Raw genomic sequence first — 15,546 nt, forward strand, 5'->3', positions numbered from 1 at the left:
GCTGTTTTGTTACCATTCAGAATTTGGCAAAAATTCACATGAGGACAGGATTTTCCAGTTCTGAGAAGGTGATGAACAAAGAGGTTAAGTAATACAGGATGTACTGGTTGTGTTAGGAATTTTTAAAATTTCAATATGACAGAATTCATCCAACTCTTCATTTTCATATGTTTCAGACACTTAGCAGAAAAAAACAGACATCACACACCTGAGTATCTGCCACGTAGCTTTACCAGACCTTGATGTTCTTCCATAATTTTATGACTTATTTTAGAAATGCTGGGTGTGGTGATGCACACCTGTAGTCTCAGAACTTGGGAGGCTAAAGTGGGAGGATTGCATGAACCCAGGATTTTGAAACTAGCCTGGGTAACATAGTAAAACTCCATCTCAAAAACAAAAAAGCCAAGCCAGGAGTAGTGAAACATGCCTGTAATCCCAAGCACTAGGAGATTGAGATAGGTAGGATAGTGAGTTTGAGACCAGCCTGGGCTTATATATAATCAAGACTCTGTCTTATAAAAACTAAACCAAAACAGGGTCTGTTTTAGGAAGTTAAACAGTTATAAAGTTAGAGACACTTACTAGCTCTCTTTTCCCCACGTCTTCCTTTTCTAGAGTAACTACAATCCTGGCATTCATGACCAACTGCATGATTTTTATTTATTATTATATATGAATTCATAAACTACATGATTTGTACATTTTACATAAATGGTATTATATCTTTCTGCATTGGGTGCTTTTTTATTTTTCTTTGCAGTGCTGGGACTAGAACCTATGTAATGAGCACTTTATGCCAAACATTTTGTTGTTTTTACTCATTTTACTCTTTTTTGGATAGGATTAGGGTCTGAACTCAGGACTTTGTGCTTTCATTAGGGCTTCATGCTTGCAGGTGCTCTACTATACATTTTGCTCTGCTTATTTTGGAGATGGGAGTCTCACAAATTATTTGCCCAGGCTGGCCTCGAATCACAATCCTCCTGATCTCAGTCTCCCAAATAGCTAGGATTACAAGTGTGAGCCACCAGCACCTGTCTTTTTCTTTCTTTTTTTCATTTTAATTGTCCTTCCAAGTTCCACTGATGTTTCATGAAAGCCTGTTGATGATTTCTCCAGTTCATGGATATTTGGGATGGTTTCTAGCTTTTCAGTTTTGCAGAGAACATGCTTATGCTATCTCTCCATGTACAGGTGCAGTTTCCTTTGTGTGTACCTAGGAGTGGAAGGATCCAGGTAGGGGGATTAGTCCTCTCCAGGCTTTTAGAGCAGCTCACACCCCCACCAGGAGCTTCTGCTCAGTGATATCCCGTTGGAACATACTGGTCCATCTGATTGCAGTAGGAAGCTGTCTTGTGTTGCTTTAATTTTCTTTCCCCTGATTACTGGTGAGGTTGAGCATCTTTTTGTATATTTATGGCTATTCAGATTTTCTGTTTTCTAAATGACTCACTAGTTTTCTAGTCCTGTCTTCAACCCTTGATTCTTTTTTTTTTTTTTTTTGGATAGAGATCCTTACTTTTAGCCATCATGTGTATTGAAAGTTTTTGTCCAAGCTGCAAGCTGTGGCTGGTTTCTTTTTCTTTTCTTCTGTTTTTTCCTCCCCTCCCCTTTCTTTTTGGGTACAGCATGAACACAGTCCCCTACTACTACAAAAACTATACAGTCAAGTTTCCCACATTTGGGGAAATGCAGGGGTCAGAACATCTGGAGTGCATTGGATAAGCCTTATTGGCTGATTTCTTACACTTTCCTTATGGTGCCCTTTATTGTACAGAATTTTAAATTTCTAATCCAAACTTTTTGAGATTTAAAAAAAATTGAGATATCATGGATTTACATGCAGTTGTTAGCATCAGTATAGAGAGGAGCTAGGGGAATATAGCTCAGGAGTAGAATGCATGCTTGGCATGTGTGAGGCTCTGGGTTTGATCTCTAGACTGAAGAAAAAGAAATTAAAACAGAAAAGAAAGAGTATAGTGAGGTCCTTGGTATCTTTACTCAGTTTCTCCCTGGTAACATCTTACAAAACATACACAACCAGGATATTGATATTGATATAGTCAAGATATAGAACACTTCCATCATCACAAGAATACCTTATGCTGCCCTTTTATAGTCATACCTACTTACCTTACACTTGTATCTTTTAATCCTGGTAACCACTAATTTATTCTCAATTTCTATAATTTTGTCACTTCAAGAATGTTATAAAAATGAAGTCATAGTATGTAACATTTTTTCACTTAGCATGATTGGAAATTCATTATTTGCTAAGTATATCAATAGTTATTTCTTGCTGGGTGCTGGTGGCTTATGCCTGTAATCCTAGCTATTCACGAGGCAGAGATCAGGAGGCCTGTGGTTTGAAGCCAGCCCAGGCAAACAGTTCGAGAGCCCCTATCTCAAAAAAACACATTGCAAAATGTAATTGGGGGGCTGATGGAGTAGCTCAAGGCTTAGGCCCTGAGTTTAAACCCCAGACCTGCAAAAAAAATTTTTTTTTCTTTTTGTTGCTCATTAGTATTCTATGATAGGAATGTACCATAAGTTTATTAACCATTTACCCATTGAAGGACATTTTGGTTTCACTGTTTGTTGAAAAGGCAATTTTTCAACAAACAAAAAAATTTGTGGTTATGCACATCTGTAATCCCACACTCAGGAGACTAAGGCAGGAGAGTGGAGACTTTGTACCCTGGACTATACATAGCAAGAAACCCCCTACCCCACAAAAAAAGGGCAGTTTTCTTCCCATCAAATTGTTTTTGCACCATTAAAAGATGAGTTTGTCATATTTGTGTAGGTCTGTTTCTGGGTTCTTTTTTCTGTTCCATTGAATTGTGTATCTGTCCCTCTACCAATATAGTGTTATTACTGTAGCTGTATAATATCTGAATCTTGATTGGTAAAATAATTCTTTCTTTTTCTTTTTTTTCTTGGTGTACTGGGGTTTGAATTCAGGGCCTCATGCTTGCTAGGCAGGCGCTCTACCACTTGATCCACTCCTCCTGCCCCTTTTATTTTTCTTTTTAAAAATTGCTTTGGCTATTCAAGTTCCATTGCCTTTCCCATATATATTTAAAAATATTCTTATCTATATCTCCAAAAACAAAACTTCCTGAGAGTTGTGTTAAACCTTGTATTGGTTTCCTACAGCTGCTATAAAAAGATTGCCGGAATTCCATGATTTAAACACATGTGCGTACACACACACACACACACACTCTCTCTCTCTCTGTCTCTCTCTCTCTCTCTCTCTCTCTCTCTCTCTGTCTGTCTCTCTCTCTCTCTTACTTATTCTCTCATAGTTCTGGAAACCAGAAGTCCAAACTCAAGGTGTTGGCAAGGGCTTAGCTCCCTCTGGAGGCTCCGTGAGAGAATTAAGTTAGTGCTTCTTCCAGTTTCTTGTTGCTGCCAGCATTCCTTGATTCCTTGACATTCCTTGGGTTGCAGTCATGTTTCTCCGTTCTCTGCCTCAACTTTCACATCCCCTTCTTGCTCTCTCTGTGTATAATTTCCCTTGGACAATTGTGATTGAATTTTGGGTCCACACACATAATCTCACATTGTTAAGACTCCTAGTTTAATCACTTCTGCAAAAGACTATTTTTTTCCTTATAACATTTACAGATTCCAGGGATTAGGGCCTGATATCTTCCAGTCATTAGTTAGCCTACTATGTATGTCTCTACATTTGTTTAGATTTTGCTTTTTTTCATCAGTGTTGTATAGTTTTCCGTGTACTAGTACGTTTTGTTAAGAGTTACAAATAAGTATATTTTTGAGTGATTTACATGGTATTATATTTTTAATTTTGGTGTTCACATGTTTATTACAGTGTATAGAAATATGATTGGGGACTGGAGAGGTAGCTTAGTAGCACAGTGTGTACTTAGCATATTTGGTAAGCCCAGAGTTTGTTGCCTAGCACTACTGCCCCCCCCCACAAAGAAGAAAAGAATAGAGTTTTGATTGTTTATTTTGTATGCTAAACTCCATTACTAGTTTTAAGAGTTTTCTTGTAGATTCCTTGGCTTTTTTTTTTTTTTTTTTTTCTTGCCATACTGGGGTTTGAACTCAGGGCCTACACCTTGAGCCAGTCTACCAGCATTTTTTTTTTTTTTTTGTGAAGGGTTTTTCAAGATAGGGTCTCTTGAACTGTTTGCCTGGGCTGGCTTCGAACCATGATCCTCCTGATCTCTGCCTCCTGAATAGCTAGAATTACAAGTGTGAGCCATCTGTACCTGGCCCTTGGGATTTTCTACATGAGCAACTATGTTGTCTGCAAATAGGTATGGTTTTAATTTTTTCCTTTCTAATCTATTTTCTTTGTGTGTGTGTGTGTGTGTGTGTGTACTGGGGTTTGAACTCAGGGCCTTAAGCTTGCTAGGCAAGTACTCTAACACACCTCCAGTCCACACTCCCCCTCTTTTTTTGAGACATGGTCTTAACTGTGTAGCTTAAACTCAAGACCCTCCTACTTCAGCCTCCTAAGTGCTAGGATTATAGGCATGCACCACCATGCCTGGTTGAGTTTATGGTTTTATCATTATGTAATATCTCTTTCTGTTCTGTTTTCTTTGTTCTGAAGTGTCCTTTCTCTGTTATTGATATAGTGACTCTTGGTTTCTTTCCTTAACTGATTTTTGTGTGATACATTTTTTCCATTTTTTTTTTTTTTTTTTTTTGGTGATACGGGACTTGAACTCAGAGTCTCACACTTACTAGGCAGGTGCTCTACCACTTGAGCCACTCCATCAGCCCTCTTTTGCAATAGGGTCTCTCAAACTGTTGGCCAAGGCTGACTTCATACCTCATTCTTCCTGATCTCTGCCTTCTGAGTATCTAGGGTTACAGCATGAGCCACCAGCACCTGGATTGGTGTTATTTATTGATTGTGTCTTTTTCGTTAGATTTCAGATTTTCCTGCTTTGTTTTTCTTTTTCTTTTTTCTTTTTTTATTCCTTTTTTTTTTGTTTGTTTTTGAGGTGCTGGGGATTTAACCCAGGGCCTTATTTATGCATATTAAACATGTTCTCTGTCATTAAGATACACCCTTAGCCCCAATTAATGAGTTTTGTTTGAAAACCAAACATTTTTTGTGTTTTGTTCTGAAACTCTGCATTTTTTTTTAAGCTGTTTTTTTCTGACACTGCTCTGGCAGAAGAAGATTGGGTAAAGTGCTATCTTGGTACTGCCAAATGGAGGTAAAAGTCCAGGTTCTCCACTCAGCCCTTGTTTATAATTGGGGAGGGGAGTCCTTTTAACAAGGCAGTGATGAAAAGTTTTGGCTCTGTCTACTAGTCCTCTGACACCATCTCAGCAAGGAAGGGAGAAGCATCGTGTTACTTTTGGGTAGGTGTGGAAGTCCAGGCTCCCATCTAGTTTCCATTGACTGAGGCTAGAGAAGGGTTGTCACACTGTTGTTGACAGCGGAGATGAAAGTCCCAACTGTTTTAACTTTCTCTGACACTACCCCACTGATTATATGTGGAACCTTGTTTTGCCTCATGAGGGTAGAAGTCTAGGCCTTTGCTAGTTGTGAGTCTGGATGGAGCCATAGTTTTCTCTATGGCATTTGGCTGGGGTAGAGCTGTTATTATTTTAAACATTAAATTTGTTTTACTAGGCTGCCTCTTTCTGCTTTGGTGAGAAAAAGCAGATTTTTATTGGGACTTTTTTGTTTTCATCTGTTGACAATTCTGGGTTGCCAGCTTCTTCAGCTCTAATTCTGAAATATATGAAGTAAAAAGAAACTTACTAGGGAACTCATCACTATGTTGTTCATTGAGTTCTGGGGTCCCTACCTAGTCTGTTTCTACCTCTTCACTTTTTAGACACACACACACAAAATCTAGAATTTTAAATTGTATTTAGTCTAAAGCATAGGGAAAACATGTCTACTCCATCTTTCCAGAAGTAGTTCAGTTGTGCTTTTCTTTTATGTTTTGTGTTGTCTAAAGGATTCAGTGAAATCCTTCTTTATCATTGACATCTTAATGTATGTATATTCTTAAAGTTTTGAAGTTCTGTGTTTTTTTTTTTTTTTTACATTTATATTTCTAATTGCCGAGTATTTATTTTGTTTGTGGAGAAGTAAGAGAGGAACCTACTTTTATTTGTTTTCTAAATAGATGGCAACTTGTCCCGATGCCTCTGCAAGCTGGTTTTTGACTCTCATTCTGGTTCCTGTGTATTGGCTTATTGTCTTAAATATAGTAGCTTTATGATAAGTCTTTATGTATGATAGAACATGACTTCCAGCCTCGTTTTGCTTTCTTAGGGTTTTGGTTCTATTTCTTGAATTTTAACTCAAATATAAAATAAAAACAGGAATAGCAAAAACAAACAAAAAAACCCCTCAAAGCTGTTGAAATAGGCATTTACTTCAGAGTTTGCCTCCCATTTCAGTGGTCTTATTTTCTTCAGAAGTTCTGGATTTATTTACTTTTCATTACCCAGGTCAAAATAATGTCATGTGCTCCCCAAGTACCCCAGCATGGACTCAGAGTAGGGCTTAATCTTTTTTCCAGAATGAGAAATTGCTCATGATGGCGTGGTTACCTGTGAGCCTCCGTTAAGTCCCACAAAGCATCTGTGTGGCCTCCACCCTAGGTGGAGCAGGTCCTGAACTGTTTGAAGCCAGTAGGGGAGTGGAGGACAATCTGCAGGTTTCTTATTACTCTGCTAGAGTTAGAGGGCAAGAGAGGCCAAATAAGTTTTGCTCACTAGTATGGGGTTTGCAAATAAGTATTTAATAAACAAGTCCCATGATTAATGCTTGGGGTGTGAAGAGTAGGCAGTTGCCACATTTCTCTGTGCAGATACTTGTGTTTTTAGTCCTTTCAAAAGAATGTTTTTAATCCTTATTAATTGTTACATTTGCCACTTGGCTTTATCTTTCCATATTCATGCACATATTTCTCTCCCCCACCCCCAGCTATTTCAAAGTGAGTTTGTACAGTGTTTGATAATTCATCCTCAAACACTTCAAAATATAACTCAGAAAATTTAGGATAATAGAATTACACTGTCACCATATCTAAGGAAATTAACAGTAAATCTAATCTGTAGCCAACATGCAAATTCCCCAGTTATCCCTGGGTTGTTTTTTTTTTTTCCCCCTTTTTTGGTGGCATTGGTGTTTGAACTCAGGGCCTCATGATTGCTAGGCAGGTGCTCTTACCACTTGAGATCTGGCAGTTTTTTTTTGTGATGGGTTTTTGCAAGATAGGATCTCAAAAACTATTTGCTGGGAACTGGCTTTGAACTCTAATCCTCCTGATCGCTGCTTCCTGAGTAGCTAGGATTTTGATATAAGCACCTGGTGACCAACTGTGTTACTTTTGAGATAGGGTCTTGCTTTTTTTTTCTCCCCACTTTTAGTTAGGGTCTTGCTTTATGCCTTGGCTGGCCTGGATTGCCATTCTTCTATTTGCGCTTCCCTGCATAGCTGGGATGATGCACGCCACTATTGCCCAGCCGCCCAGCCATTGGTTTTGATGGGGTTTCATGAACTTTTTGCCCTGGCTGGCCTTGAACCTCGATCCTCCTGATCTCTGCATCTTGAGTAGCTGGGATCACAGGCTTGAGCCACCACACCTGCCTTGTGTGTTTTTTTGTTTGTTTTCTCTTGTTTTTAAATTAATCGAGGATCCAGTCAAGACCATTTGGTTATTATCTCTACATCTAGATTAGTTACATTTAAGGATGTTAGCATTTGGAAAGTCTACACCAGTTGTCTTGTAGAAGGTCCCACATTCTACATTTGTCTGCTTGTCTTATCAGGTCCCCATATTTCCTATAAATTGGAAGTTGAATCTAGAGTAGCACTTCCCAAAAGACATATAATGTGAGCCACAGGTGTCATTTAAATCTTCCTGATCAACATACATAAAATAAACCAATGAAATTAATTCAATAATGTTTTATCTAATATATTTTAAATTATTTACTATAATTTGCTTAATGTATTTTATTTAATAATTTTTGATTATATCCCAAACATTTTGGTTTCAATATGTAATCAATATCCATCAATGAGGTATTTTACATTCCTTTTTTTTTTATACAAAGTTTTCATAATCCAGTGTTACTTTACACTTAATGGATCAGCCACATTTCTATTGCTAAGTTAGCTACATGTAGCTGGAGAGTACATGGGTGAGGGGAGACATTCTTGGCAGAACCATTGGGGGATAGTGCAAGACCTTGAAACTGTGGGCATTGCTGAAGTCTGAATCTGTTCTTTTTCTTTTTCAGGCTTTGGGTGCTCTGGGATGGAGCAGGTGTGCAGAGGGTGAGGACCCAGCTCTGGAACCATATCACTTGCTTCCTTCTGTAGCAAGACTGTTGGCTTGAGGAAACTCAGGTCTGGGATGAGGATGTCTGTCAGCCTCCTGCTGTTGCTCCCCCTTTGGGGGAGGACCTTTTTCCTCCTACTCTTCCTGGCCAGGGCTCAGTCCCGCTGGCCCAGTGAACCCTCGGAGGCCGTCAGGGACTGGGAGAACCAGCTGGAGGCATCCATGCACTCAGTACTTTCGGACCTACATGAAGCAGTTCCTACGGTGGTTGGCATTCCTGATGGTACGGCTGTTGTTGGGCGCTCATTTCGAGTGACCATTCCAACAGACTTAATTGCCTCCAGTGGAGAAATTATCAAGGTAAGCCTAGATACTAAATGTGACTGAGGAAAAGTTCTTTCTTTTTTTTTTTTAATTTTTAATTATTTATTCATATGTCTATACATTGTTTGGGCCAATTCTCCCCCTCTGCTTTAGTTTTGATGTTTTTTTCTTTCTCAATTCTAAGCTTTAGTAGTTCTGGATTGCTCCCATTTTGAGGGTGTTACTAAGAAAAAGCCTTTCCTCTGTACTCTGGAAAGTTTCTTGGTTGTTGATTTAGTGATTTGGTGGAAGGGCCTGTCATGTGTATAAGAAAGGATTACCTTTCGTAAACTTGTCTATAATAACCCCAAAATATAGAACTTTTAAATGCTTTGAACTTATTTTTAAAATGAAGATATAGCTGAGGGGATGGCTTAGTGATAGAATACTTACCTAGCATGCTTGAGGATCTGGGTTCAATCTCCAGCACTGCAAAAAATAAATGAATATAAATTTAAAAAATAAGATATAAATAAATTTGAGAACTCTGCTCTAATTTGGTGATTTATTTATACTAATGTATTTAATCACTTAAGAACCAAAATTAGAGCCCAAACTTTAGCCTTGGCCCTTTTGGGAAAGCAATCCAGAGAACAAGGGATCTGAGACCTATGTATAGAATAGGGTCTTGACTGACCCATGATAGAAATTGGGTGAAATAGGAAGGAAGCCTTTGTTTGAAAAACCAGTATCCTTCTGGGTTTATTGAACCTTGGAACTTCTGCTCAATCCTGAGTGAGTTTTTATGGTGGACAAGTAGGTGGGATGTATCTCTGAAGTTACAAACATCTATCTCTTAGAGCAGAGGTTAGTACACTTTTTCTTACAGGGATAGATAGTAAATTGTTTAGGCTGTGCACATGGTTTCTGTTAAACTCTTCAAATCACCAATATAGTATAAAAGCAGGTTTAGAGAATATATAAATGAATGGGCATGACTGTATTCCAGTAAAACTTAACGTATGGATACTGAAAATGAAATTTGAATTCCATGTAATTTTCATGTTGAGAAATAGTGTTCTTTTATTTTTTTCTCCCCAGTCATTTGAAAGGACAAAAACCGCACCACACAAAAATGACTACACCATTCTTTACCTAGAGATGTAGCTTGGAAATGATCTAAAAATATTTGAAGATCTATGCTTTGTTATGTCTTATATCTGATCTGCAGTTAGACTTCTGCATATATTCTTATTGTTTATCATGTTTAATCCACCAAAACTAAGTAGTTTAAAAAGTGAGATGTTTTGCTCAAAATTTTCTGGGAGTCTCATTTCTGTTTTCATGGCACTTGCTAGAGTGGCTTATCTGGGGCTAGAGGATTCATGTCTAAGGTGTGTCCTTCATCATTTGCAAGTTTCTGCTGCCTTTTGGCAAGGGGCTTAGTTGGGGCTGTGGGTCAGGATTCTGGGTTCCTGTCCATGTAGACTTCTCCATGGACTTCTTGAGTTTCCTCATAAGCATGACAGCTGAGTTTTAAGACTGGGTATTCCAGGAAACAGAAAGTGAAGTCATTAGTCTCTTAAGGTCTAGGTTTGAAAACTTGTACAGCAACAGTTTCATTGTACTCCTTGGCTGAAGCACCATACAGGTTCTGGTGGTCTTTATACCAACTTGCCCCTTTCTGACACATCAGTCCCTGCCATCTAGGTTAGAAAACTCCTTGCCAGTCAGTATATAGAGGTGAATCTTATGCCACTTTCCCTTAAATCTTGGTGTACCTACTTTGCCCGCACCCTGCTTGTGTTGGTGGCCATACTTCTGAAGGTGGCCATACTTCTGAAGATCCTGACCCTTGTAGCAGCTCAGTTCCATAGAATTCTTTGTAGTTTCAAGTGTTTTCAGAAGGTTTCCATGTAATCTTCCTAATACCCCAGCAAACCAGATGCTAGTCTATTAGATAAAGAGTGGTGAAAGGAGGGTACATTTCTTGCCCAACTTCTGGTTTGAGGCCAACTGAACTACACAGACCATTTTTGTTTTTTTGGTGGGCCTTGGGTTTGAACTCAGGGCTTTGTGCTTGCAAAGCAGATATTCTACCACATCAGCCACAATTCTAGCCCATTTTGCTTTAATTATTTTGGAGATGGGGTGTCATGAACTATTTCCCCAGGTTTGCCTCACACCACGATCCTCCCAATCTCAGCCTTCCAAGGAGCTAGGATTATAGGCATTAGCCACTGGTGCTGGAACCCTGTTTTTTTAATCTCTCTTTGCAATTCTTGTTTTTTGTTAGTCTGCTTGTTTGCCTCATGTTACATAGAAGACCCTCAAATGTTTATGGACTGATAGGGGACAGTAAGGCCCCTTTAGCACCTACAAGCTTGTTTTGGATTATCAAAGCCTGCCTGACTGTACCTAAGTAGATATGCCAGCCTCTGTCAGGGACAGCAAGAGACTAAGTTTGTCTGCTAATAACCATCATTGTCCTGTGGCCTTGCACAGTTTCTTGACTCAGGGCCCTATGACATGCACTTTCAGACTTCGCTTATTGTGGTATTTTTACATTGGGAAGTATTCCCTTTCCACCCCCCTGAATTTAGCCATGTGTTTATTGATCTATTATTAGTTTAGACACACTGTTTCAGTTAGTGAATGGTTTATAATTTATTGCTGTCCTTAATTATTGTGGTATTCAAATTATATCAGATTTGGTGATCGAGAGCTGCTTAATTTGGTTTCTTTGTTCTTGTGACGTGCTCCTCTCAATTTTTTGAGTGTTTCTTTCTCCTCCTTTCTTTATTCCTTTTTCTCTCTCCCCTAAGTTGAAATTTTGTAGTTACTATCTTTAGGATTGTCACTTGTTTTATTTTTTTCTCCTTTCTTCCTGATCAGTAATTATCTCTAATCTAAGTAACCTATTCTACACAGCAGGTAGAAAAGAAAAGAAGCTGACCAACTAGGCATGGGAGAAATTACATAAACTCTCTGGGAAAATATGACATCTAGAAAAACATTAAAGCATCCAAAAGATAACTGTCTCCAGAGTGTGACACTAATACTGACAGCTAATCATTTGAGACTGCATGCCAACTTAAAAGCACAAAATTACATTATCTTCTTTTATATACTCTTATTAAACCTACTGATTCACTTAGTAAGTCATTATGTATACAAAAGCAACATAACTTCCAGGATTCTTAATAATTTTTAATATATTTAGCTTAGGGACCCAAGATTCTGAACATGCCATCAAAAAAAATTGCAGTCCGTTCTGCTTGAAGTAGTTTCAGGGGACGAGGCAGTCCACACCTTCTAAACAGGAATGGTAAGATCTCAGGACAACTTTATTTTAGGCTGAGGTTTGAAATGTCTTTCACTTAGAGCTCCAAACCTGTCCCATTTTTGCTTATTCCTAGGCCACTTCAGGCCACATCACAGCAATAGCCAGCAGCCCATGTGGAGGAGCCATGCCCTCTGAGCACCTCTATGGCAACCAGCCTGCTGCCTAGGTAATCCTGCATGAGCCAGTCGAAGGTCAGGCCTAGTACTTCCCCTTAGGCTGGTCAGGGAGCGGTGTCTTTGCATCCCATGAAATGACTGGGCTGCCCCTGTAGAGTACCCCCACAGATGTCTCATTTTAGTAGAGCCTACAAGGGCGGCCTTTTCGTCTCTTGTTTGCCTTAACCTCCTTGCCTGCAGACAATGTGGTCTTTCCGTCAGCCCAAGATGTTGGCAGTCTGGGAGCAGCCCTTCCTGGGACTGTGCTCTCAGCTATTGGCATGGGCCCCTTAATTGTTCCCTCAAGAACAATGGGTACTCTTTTTGGCCAGGAAGAGGAGTTCATGAAAGGAGCATTTCTTTGGATGCTTGAGAGCTTTGTGGCAATTCCGCCTGTGTGAGATGAACTGCAGTTTCTTCTTGCCTCTAGTGGGTGTTCCCTGGTTCTGAATGGATTCCTTGTTGAGAGCATGGCACACCGGGAAATGCGAGTTGGCGAAGGAAGGCATCTTTGGGAGTGGGCTATCAGAACAGCATTTGCCCAGACTCATCAACTCAAATATTTACTGAAAATATAGGCTTCTGTATTTTAAAAAAAGTTACTGACAAAAGCTGAAAGAGAATATGACAAAGTGAAAATAGATGATGTCAGGGCTTGGTACGGAAAGACTGATTCTAGGGATTTTATAAGTTGCTGTAACTATGTTTAGTGGAAAGATTAATTTTGTTCTTAGGTGAGAACAGTTATAACATAAGATGAAGTGTTTCATAGCTTAGACTAGAAGGGCACTGAATGTTCTGGAGAAGTGTGTTCAGAATAATCCTTTGGCCTTGGTCTTTGTGGTAGAAGTCAAGTGTAGGTTGATACTGTATGTATAGTATCAGAACCAGTGATTATCTCTCATGGATGTGGTTCTGCTTTACTTGGCAAAGCAACAGCCCCTTGCACCTTTTTCTACCATGCTTCTTCACCTCATATGGGGACAAAGGCTTATCTCTGTGACTTTAAGCTAGACCAGTACTATCTCTCTAAGAGCCCAGCCAAGTGACTGCTATACTTATCATTTGCAGAAGGATCTAGAGCAGATTTGGCTCATTGTTGTAGGCCGTGGCATAGACACAGGATAAACCTGAGTGTGAGTAATCACTAAAGCTCAGACTCCTTCAGAGGTTTCCTTGAGCAGAGAAACCACTATCTGCTCTGAGGGAATCTTGACCACCTCATTTGAGAGTCTCTCCAGGCTGCTGTATATGGTCCCTTGTCATAGATGGCTGCAGGTTGACCCAGCTCTGCAGCTTGGAAGAGGGGAGAGGGAACCGAAGGGTCAGGAACCAGTGACCAGATCTGAGGAAAGGTAAGGACCTTGCTAGGATAGACTTAACAAGTTCAAACAGTGGGATATCACAAGACAGCAGTTTGTGCCACTTTGATAGGGACCACTGAAACACCCCATGCCCCCTCCCCAGCACATCTGTAGTGGGACACAAGGAAAGGCCTAGCTTGTACCCCAGGAGCTGATATGTCTAGAGGCATTAGAAGGTGCCACAGAGGCCTAAAGGACCCACCAGAAGGTTTGTGAGGTGAAAGAATTGTTCCCAGGTGCCCTCTTTGTTAGCCATTATCAACTATGAAATGCTCACCCATCCCTCTTGCCATGTCTAAGTCCTGCAATTCCTGTATGGATAAGACATCATCTTGTGGGCCCTAAATGATAAAGCTCATGTTTTTTGTTTTCAGAAGCACATTTAAATTAATTGAGGCCTAGTGAGAGCCTAATTGTTTTGTTTTGTTCTTTAGCTATGCTGACTGACTGGCTCAAACTGAGTGGAAAGTTTTTTTTTTTTTTTTTTTTTTTGTGCGTGTGGTAGGTCTGGGATTTGCAATGCAAAGCAAATGCTCTACTACTTGAGTCACTCCTCCAGTCCATTTTGTTCTGGTTATTTTGGAGATGGATTTTTTGCAAACTATTTGGGCTGGCCTTGAACCACAGTCTTCCCTATCTCATCGTGTCATGCTGGTAGAATTTCAAGCATGAGCCACTGGCACCTGGCTGTGGAAGCCTTTTTGATAAGGAGTAAGTAATAGAAGCTCCTCTGTCCATTTGCTCTTTCTCCACTTGAAGGACATTGGTTTGGGGTGAGAAACTTCTTCTGTTTCATGGTGTTTAGTGCCTACAGGTACTAGGGGTTCTTTTTTTGTTTTGTTTTGTTTTGGAGACAGGGTCTTGCTATATAGCCCAGGCTGGCCTCAAACTCATGAGTTCTTACTTCAGTCTTCCTATCTCCACCTCCTAGGTGCTAGAATTATAGGCGTCCACCACCATGTTTGGTTTAGTTTTTTTTTTTTTTTTTAATTAAACTGAGTGTTTTATGTTCTGTCTGCAAGAGCGCAACAGCCAAACAGCTAGAGAGAGTCCAGGAATTGAGGGAGGAGTCACTTGCTAGTCATTTTGTAGTGCAGACAAAATGCAGTACAGACAAAAATCCCTCAAATTTGGTACTTCACTGGTCAGGACAATTTCTTGTGGGCCTCAGTGGTAGTCTTTAGAGCTCTCTGGAGCTACCTAGGTTTTGTGGTTTCTATTGTTGTTTGTTTTGCATTGGCAGTACTGGGGTTTGAACTCAGGACATTGTGCTTGCTAGCCAGGTTCTCTACCACTTGAACCATGCCCCCAGCCCTTTTAGCTTTAATTGTTTTTGAGATAGAGTTTTGTTTTTTGTCCAGGCCAGCATGGACCGCAATCCTGTTTAAGCTTCCTGCTATAGCTAGGATGGCAGATGTGTACCACCGTGCCCAGCTTTTTCTGTTGAGATGAGGCCCTGTGAACTTTTTTAGCCTGGGTTGGCCTGGAACCATAATCCTCTTGCTCCTCCGCTTCTCATGTACTGGGATGATAGGCAAGCGCCACTGAGCACAACCTCTAACTGTAGACCTCCAGAGTCCTCCCAATCTCTGCCTCCCCAGTAGCTAGGATTACAGGCTTTTTTTTTCATTACTGGGACTTGAACTTAAGACCTACACCTTGAGCCGCTCCAACAGCCCTTTTTTGGGAAGGATTTTTTTTGAGATAGGGTCTCTCGAACTATTTGCCCAGGCTGGCTTCGAACTGAAATCCTCCTAATCACTATCTCCTGAGTAGCTAGGATTACAGGCTTGAAGCCACTGTACCCTGCGGTTTTGTGGTTTTGATTCTCAGTGTTTTTGGATGCACTTTATGAGCCAGGATTTCTGAAGCTGGGTATGTGGCTGCTTGAGGTCTTCTTATCTTTATGTATCTCCAAGCTTTGCTGAAACTGGAAAGCTTTTTGGCCCTTTCTGGGTGGCTTGTAAGCTGGAGCTCATGACCTCTTGAATCAGGCTTCCTCCTGCACATATACCCACTAACTGTAAAGCCTCCTTTCTAAGATTGCAGCTATATAAGGTCAGCAGGCT

The 15,546-nt window shown here is 40.1% G+C and overlaps 1 protein-coding gene across 6 annotated transcripts in view; it reads left to right on the forward strand.

Moving 5' to 3' along the window:
* The window catches only part of Dag1 (dystroglycan 1), a 72,750-nt gene that overhangs the window by 47,090 nt on the left and 10,114 nt on the right, over positions 1 to 15,546 (forward strand). For 4 of the 6 annotated variants that reach the window (XM_020173495.2, XM_020173494.2, XM_074059687.1 and 1 more), the window contains one exon: positions 8,269 to 8,669. In XM_020173495.2, the coding sequence (XP_020029084.1) occupies positions 8,385 to 8,669 (285 nt within the window). In that variant the 5' untranslated portion in view covers positions 8,269 to 8,384. Of the gene's footprint in view, positions 1 to 4,138; positions 4,299 to 8,268; positions 8,670 to 15,546 lie in introns of all 6 variants that reach the window. The other 2 variants (XM_074059686.1, XM_074059685.1) reach the window with 1 other exon arrangement.

The sequence above is a fragment of the Castor canadensis genome, chromosome 17 (genome assembly GCF_047511655.1).
Source record: "Castor canadensis chromosome 17, mCasCan1.hap1v2, whole genome shotgun sequence".
Taxonomy (NCBI): domain Eukaryota; kingdom Metazoa; phylum Chordata; class Mammalia; order Rodentia; family Castoridae; genus Castor; species Castor canadensis.